Source organism: Astatotilapia calliptera, chromosome 7 (assembly GCF_900246225.1).
Source record: "Astatotilapia calliptera chromosome 7, fAstCal1.2, whole genome shotgun sequence".
NCBI lineage: Eukaryota > Metazoa > Chordata > Actinopteri > Cichliformes > Cichlidae > Astatotilapia > Astatotilapia calliptera.
Window position 1 is genome coordinate 57536792 of NC_039308.1, and position 7486 is coordinate 57544277.

Genomic DNA, 7486 nt, shown 5'->3' on the forward strand with positions numbered 1-7486 from the left:
TTGCAGCACTTGATCTGAGGAGTAGTAGGGGCTTTAGCCACCGTCACTATTAGCCAGTGTTAGTTTGGATTGTTGTGCAAGGCAGAGAAGGGACAGATCAGCTTCATGACGATGACTGCAGAGGAACAAACAAGTGAAGTACAACATACAATCCCCCTGGAAGGAGAGGACATCACACCAAAGAAAGATGGGGGTGTTTTAAAGGTAAAAAATGGTGCTTGATTTGGTACTCAGCACCTAGCTAGCTGAGTGGTTAGCTGACAGCTTGTTTACTGTTCGGCTAGGTTAACGTTAGCTATCGATAGCTATGCTGTCGCATACACTGATTTTTTTTTAAAAAATTCAACGAAAGCTAACTTTAATGCTAGGAACACCTTATAATGGTATGCAGCGTCACAGTTATGAGAACTAACTCAGTACCAGAATGTCAGAAACAAGACTAGCTGTCAATGAAACGGTCTGCATTTCTAGAAGGATCTGGAGCCTTGAAGAAACAACTGTCATTTTATTGATGGACACATTCTATATTTCATCCCACAATTAAACACATACTGAGGGCTTTAAATATATAGGCCTTCATTCATAATAAACAAGTTTGCAATTTAGTCGTTCACTAAGCGAAGTGCGTGGTGCGCGTGCAAGGCAGCGATCACAAGCATGTTCAAGAAATTGCTTTCTGATGTTCTTTGATAAATTCTCGTCTTACCTTTTTCTCCAGGTGATCAAAAGGGAAGGTACAAGCACAGAACTGCCTATGTCCGGCGACAAAGTGTTTGTACATTATGTGGGCACACTTCTGGACGGGACTCATTTTGACTCCAGTAGAGACAGAGGAGAGAAGTTTTCCTTTGAGTTGGGCAAAGGTTAGTTTCATATTTGTTATAGCTGCACAACCAGTGCAGGATTTTCTCTACGTTTTAAAAAAATGACCTTTTAATAAAGGAAATGAACCAGAATGCATTTAAGGTAACACATAACCACATGACCCCACATAACCACAAAGGGGGTTGCTGCCCCTTGAGACAAGGGTGTGCCAGTGTTCGGCAGCCTCGCCTCTGTCAGTGCGCCCCAGGGTGGCTGTGGCTACAATGTAGCTTGCCATCACCAGTGTGTGAATGGGTGGATGACTGGATGTGTAAAGCGCTTTGGGGTCGTTAGGGACTAGGAAAGTGCTATATAAATACAGGCCATTTACCATGTAATCTACCTTTCCCCCCATAGGACAAGTAATAAAGGCTTGGGACATCGGTGTAGCCACAATGAAAATTGGAGAGTTGTGCCAGCTCATCTGTAAGCCAGAGTATGCCTATGGCTCTGCAGGCAGCCCACCCAAGATACCACCCAGTGCCACTCTTGTTTTTGAGGTAAGGATGCCAGTTTTCATTGTCCATTAAGTACTTTTAACTGTGTAGTTTGAGATACTATATATCTGGGCTCCCATGATAAGATAGAAATTGAGAAGTGGCTTCAATTCAGCAAGTACAAAATACTTTACAATCTTTTTGCTTCCAAGTTTATAAATTACCTTTACAGTTCAGGTTACACATTGCATATTTCAGTCAGTCTGTCTCAGTTATCTTTGCAGTGAATTTCAGCTGTGGATCATAAAATGCTTAAATTTAGCATTTAGGATAACTTAAATAATTTTTCTGATAATGCTTATCTCTTTAAGTGGTATCTCTGTGGCCAGACTTGCAAAAAAGCAAATCATGATAAGCAGTTTCACAATTTGAATCTCCACTGTGCTTATAGTTGTTGCTTCTGATGGTGTTAAAAATTGTTATACAGCCTTCTGTTTTTATTGTTTTGTATAAAACCAGTTGTTACCTTTTCATACATTTAGGATAACTGTTGTAACCTTTTGTTTAAAGACTACAGTAAAAGAAAAGGAAAAAAATACAAACCTGAATGACTGCTCCCCCCCACCCCCTGCCCCCAAAAGAACTAATCTTTTGAGGAAAAAATTGGAAACTTTGGAAATTATATTGAAAAAGTTGTTGTTTTTTGTTGTTTTTTTTAATGAAAAGATATACATTTTTTGTCACATGTCTACATGCTTATAGGTGGAACTGTTTGAATTTAGAGGGGAAGACATAACGGAAGAAGAGGATGGAGGAATCATCCGACGCATTATCACTAAAGGAGAGGGATATTCTAAACCTAATGAAGGAGCAGCTGTTGAAGGTAATTCATCCAGAAATGTGTTTGATACAATTAATTTCATGTTTTATATTTCCATCCTTGGAAAGTAGAGTCCCTGGTTAAATGTGTTTAAGTAAGAGCATATTGAGGATAATAATCTTTTCAAACAGCGTTGCCTTTGGTTATGGTCTTATATGTCCCTTATTATGTTTTAACAAACCCACTGAATAATAATTCAGTAACCGATTGGTTTTGTCACCAAGAGTGGACTTGCAGACATAACGAAGAAACTACTTTCTCCTGCGCCCTTGTCACAAGGGGTCGCTAGAGCAAGTAGCTTTGCATGTTTGATTTGTGAGTTTTACACTTCTAGGCGATTTGTGACTCCAGCTGGAGTTAAACGAGCAGCATTTTACTTGCCAAGTCACTGTCTAAACCACTACAATATAGAGCTATTCAAAGGTAAACCTGCAGATATCCACTTTCAGCAATGGTCCAGGTGATGTATTGGGCTTGATTAAAACCTCGATTATACTTTCCAAGTCTGCGAGCTTGAGTGGCATTCACTTTTGTTTTGTTCCCCCCCCTTTGGACCAACTGTGTTACAATGCTGTGGTTGCAGCCATTCCACAACTCTCTATGAATGGTACTTATGGCCATTAATCAATGGTCTTTGATCAATGGTCATGACATTTTGCATATTAATGATCACTCAGTGGGCTACTTTCAATCATTGTGCAAAGGTACTGTTTATAAGCGTGGTTAAAACTGCAATCAGCTGAGACTGAAGAGCTCACATGGATGAGTGACGAAATGTTTCTCCAACTGAAACCGCTACGTCTAGATGAACAAAATCAACTTTTTGGGAGTTCGGGGAGAATTTACATTTCAGCCCACCGAATATGCACACAAGTATAACAGGAATGTCTACTCGGGTCTCCAGCTCATCAGTGTGACTGTAAATGCTCAAAGATGACTGTAAGACAGTTTTGGTTTCTTTAAGAAACTGAGTCTGTAATCATACAAGTACTATTACACGGAATTCTTAAGGTTCCTAAAAATGAGACCGAATGATGGAAAAGAACTTCACTGACACTTTAGAAATGGCTGACTTTGTAACGTGGCAGTCTGCCAAGAAATCAAGACTGAGTGGGACATGAACTAACCTGAACATTTTCTGTCTTCTTCAGTAACCGTGATAGGGACCTGCGATGACAGTGTATTTGACGAGAGGGAATTAAAGTTTGAAATTGGAGATGGTGAGAGTTTCGGTTTGCCAGCTGGAGTCGAGAAGGCTATCATGGCTATGGAACAGGGAGAGGAGGCGGTCTTCACAATTAAACCTAAGTATGTTCACATGTGCAAATTCTTACCACTAACTTCATAGTGGTGACATTTTATGTTCATATGAAGTCAGTCCAATTTTAGACTCTTGAACTGCTTTTTCTGCAGCTCTCAAGCATCTCTTTACAGAATATTTCCACAGTTTAAAGATGCTGCTGTAACAGTAAATAAACATTAATTCCTGCAAGAATTAGCTACATGAATTTTTAACTGGATAGTTGTGCAGTCTTTGGTTTTAAGCTAAGTGACAGCATGAGTAATGACTAATATAATCAACTATAACGGTTAAGCTTTGCAATGTGATTAAACAGGAAAATGGCTGCAGAATTATCTCTTTTTTTGCAGTATCCAATACCTTAACTTAAATGGTTTTTAAGTTGCACACCAGCAGTGATTTTTGTGCCCTTTACTCATGACTAATGATATGTTTGTCTGATTTGTTAGATATGGTTTCGGGAATGCAGGAAATGCAAAGTTTAACATTCCTGGTGGAGCGACATTGCAGTACAAGATTAAACTAACAGCTTTTGAGAAGGTAAGGTGGGAGTGTGTGGCAAACACAGCAGCACTTTAGATGCTCATTTACAATATTTTCATCTAAAAAGGAAAATGTGTTCTTTCTATTTTAGGCTAAGGAATCATGGGAAATGAACATCTCAGAAAAGCTGGAGCAGAGCAGCATTGTCAAAGAGAAGGGAACACAGTATTTTAAGGTTTGTTTTGTTTTTTGTTTTAAATTTAAGAAGTGATCCTGTCTTGGATTTCAAGATGTTTTGTGATGCAATGGTTTATATGCTTCAGGAGGGAAAATATAAGCATGCATCAGTGCAGTACAAAAGGATTGTGTCATGGCTGGAACATGAATCTGGTTTGTCAGAAGAGGACGATAAGAAGGCGAAAGCACTGCAGCTCGCTGCACACCTGAATTTGGCCATGTGCTTCCTTAAACTACAGGAGCCAAACAAAGCCCTGGAACACTGTGACAAGGTATCTGGTAACTGTTCTTTGTCTTAAAGCAGCACGTGTGTGTGTGATCAGTGGTTTGTCTTGGTTTTTGCTTAAATACTGAAAACATTTAATTATATTTATGTAATTATATTTAATTATGTTATAGTCGATGGAGTTGGATGCATCCAATGAAAAGGCGTTATTCCGAAGGGGAGAGGCACTGTTTGGAATGAACGAGTTTGAGAAGGCGAGAGATGATTTCCAAAAAGTGGTTCAGCTGTATCCTGCCAACAAAGCTGCCAAGAACCAGGTATAACACAGTGTGCCTTTGATGTGTAATTCAAGCAGCTTTCAATGTTGAAATTTAATCAATCTAAGATGATATTTAATTTTTAAAAAAATCTGTCTCTCTCTGTTATGGCAGTTACAATTCAGTTTGGTTAATGTGTCTAATTTTATTGTACTACCATCCAAAATGAGACAGGTGAATGTTTAATTTATTTTCATGGTGTAAACGAAAGTTTATACTGGATTCATTTAGTAACAAACCAGGATGGGTGAACAAATATGACTGTGCTTCTGGGATTGAAAACGCTGTTTTTTTTTTTAGGTCACTGGTCATAAAACAACTGTTCTGCATATCCAGTCTTTTAGTTGTTGTTGTACCCATAACATATCTGGAAATACAGCAGGGTGACGTCTGCTTTATGTTCTTCCAGGTGCTACTTTGTCAGAAACGTATAAAGGAGCAGCACGAGAAGGACAAACGCATCTATGCCAACATGTTCCAGAAATTTGCAGAGAGGGATTCAAAGGTGATGGATCTGTTTACTAAAACAGCCACAAGAGGGTGTGATAAGCACGATTTTAGGTTTGGCAAAAAGTGAAGGTGTGCTGAACTGGTTTGTGTCTCGTGAACAGAAAGAAGCAGAGAAGGGGAAGAGTGAGAGCGTGGAGAACGGAGAAGATGCGATGGAGGTTGAAAACGGAGAAAAGGAAGCTGGGGGTGAAGCAAAAGCGTAGATGAAGACGCAGCTTTTTTTATTTTTTGTCTTCTTTTTTTTTTTTTTCCCCTTTCCTATTCTCTCCTGCGGTTCATCTGTACTTCAGACTTTTGTAACTCTGGCCATTTGTGTTTAAGGTGTGATTGTTTGTGTGTGAGAATGAGTATGTCATCGACAACACTGACCTTGGGCACGTCCTCGCTGGCTTTCTTCTTGTTGGGCTTTTTGCTGTGGCAGCTAGCCGACTGTGGGGTGGGGTGTCGTCAGGCACCGTGGGACGTGGATTTAAATGAATTGTATGCTACAGTCCTACCCCCCCCCCCCCCCCCAACCCCTCCCCCTCAACTCTGAACTGTGCATGTGGTTTCAAAAGAATTTGGGAAGTGTGGGGGGGAATTGCATCCAAAATGTTAAGTGCTGAATTTCAGAACCTTCACCCGTCAAGGGCTAGACCATCCCCCACCTTGCACTACCTTCTGTATGACCCACCCTATGTTTTTTGCTGTCCATCCGAGCCTCCTCATGGGCCTACTGATCAATTCCTAGAGTTGTGATGGCTGTGTGCATAGATCCACTGTGTTTTCAATGTTAGTGCCTATGTCCCAAAGTATGTATGTAGCAGCACTGTGGATAGGTGGAGTAATAAGATGTTGGTGTGAAATAGCTGTCAGACTTGGAGCTTTTCTCTCAGTTTAAAATGGAGTTCACTTTTAACCCCTAGGGTACAGGACTGTTCACCTTCTGCTTTGGAAATGATTTTTTTGTACTTTTTATTTCCTAGTGTTGTGCTTGTGATTCTGTATTGTTCTCAAAACTACAAATACAACAGTTTACTTAACTGGAATATGTGCATTTTTAAAGCAGCTACAGTAGAAACTACCTGAATTAGCTTCTCCTGGACGCCCTCGAGTATTAAGCAGTTAAGTCTTAATTTACTGTAAAAAAAGTACTTGTATGAAAGTGTACATATTTGGCTTGTCAGATTCAGGTTTAGACTGCACACGAGAGGATTAAATGAACCTTTATTCATTTTAGTCAGCAGTGCCTGCAGGAAAGGGATGAAAAACCAAATGAGAGGCCCGGTTTTTTAAAAACATGGCTGTGGGTTGTATGTACAGCTCATCTTTGTTGGGGGGGAAAAGTCACTGCTTGTTCTGTCCTGACAGAAGGATTTAATAAACAAATGGATACAACTCAGCTGCGTGTGATATTTTTGACTTGTACATGCATTTCCTCCCACTTTTCGTTGGTCACGTGAGGAACTTGAGAACCTGTGATGTATCCATCGACACAAAGTGTGCAAAATAAAGAATCTGCTGACAGTGTCACACGAGGAGGGCGACTCCTCAGCTGGACTTGTGCTCTATGATGAGGAATTTGTTTATACGTTAAGCAAAATTAAATTGACCTGATTTTAAATGTTTAAAGGTTGTACGAGTTGATGATAGCCATTTAACCTGTAATAAGTTTGATTTGTAATATTTGCATTGCAAGTTAACTGAATTTGGTGTTTGCACTGTCTGTCACATAAAGTAAGCTACTGCAAAAAGATGTGATGGGGTGGGACGGTAAATGCATTTTTTTTTTTTTTTTTAATTATTATTGTTTCATATTGTGCTTTAATGAAACATAAGGTTAACTAAGCTGTTTACTCTCCATCTTTATGGGAGGAATATTAAAATCTCTGTGCAAAAATACCAGTGTTGTGTGTATTTTGAAAATTAAAACTACCGAGCTTGCACCTGTGACAGTCAGGAGGCCTTGTCTTGAGGAGGAAGAGGTGTTTATCTGATCCTCAAGCTCTCTCACTCAGCTTACAGATGTGCTTTCTCTCCCTTTGGGGTAGTTATGACCCAGTACTGCTTATTCTCCACAGAAGTCAAAAGTATTAAAAAAATCTTTTCTTTACAGTGTTTAACTTTTTACAGACATTTCTTCTGAGAAGATCTTCTTTTAGTGACTCAGCATTTTAAAGGCAGACAGGTGTGGGGATCGCGCTTACCTGGGAGGGTCTGCTTTCTTTTGTGTTCCCTATGCCATGAGCCCTT

General features: G+C 39.7%; 1 protein-coding gene across 1 annotated transcript; it reads left to right on the top strand.

Moving 5' to 3' along the window:
- Positions 1–7135, top strand: fkbp4 (FKBP prolyl isomerase 4). Its single transcript, XM_026176045.1, has 11 exons — positions 1–204; positions 719–863; positions 1222–1364; positions 2064–2184; positions 3333–3489; positions 3931–4021; positions 4116–4199; positions 4288–4473; positions 4601–4744; positions 5154–5249; positions 5356–7135. The coding sequence occupies exons 1-11, from the start codon at positions 106–108 to the stop codon at positions 5455–5457; spliced, it is 1368 nt and encodes a 455-aa protein (XP_026031830.1). The 5' UTR covers positions 1–105; the 3' UTR covers positions 5458–7135.
- Positions 7136–7486: the final 351 nt, after the last annotated feature.

Excerpts from the sequence above, each read along its gene's own strand:
- fkbp4 (XM_026176045.1), top strand. The coding sequence starts at position 106 with ATGACGATGACTGCAGAGGAACAAACAAGTGAAGTACAACATACAATC. Across the intron at positions 3,490-3,930 it reads GTCTTCACAATTAAACCTAA|ATATGGTTTCGGGAATGCAG; the intron begins GTATGTTCACAT and ends CTGATTTGTTAG. Across the intron at positions 5,250-5,355 it reads TTGCAGAGAGGGATTCAAAG|AAAGAAGCAGAGAAGGGGAA; the intron begins GTGATGGATCTG and ends TCTCGTGAACAG.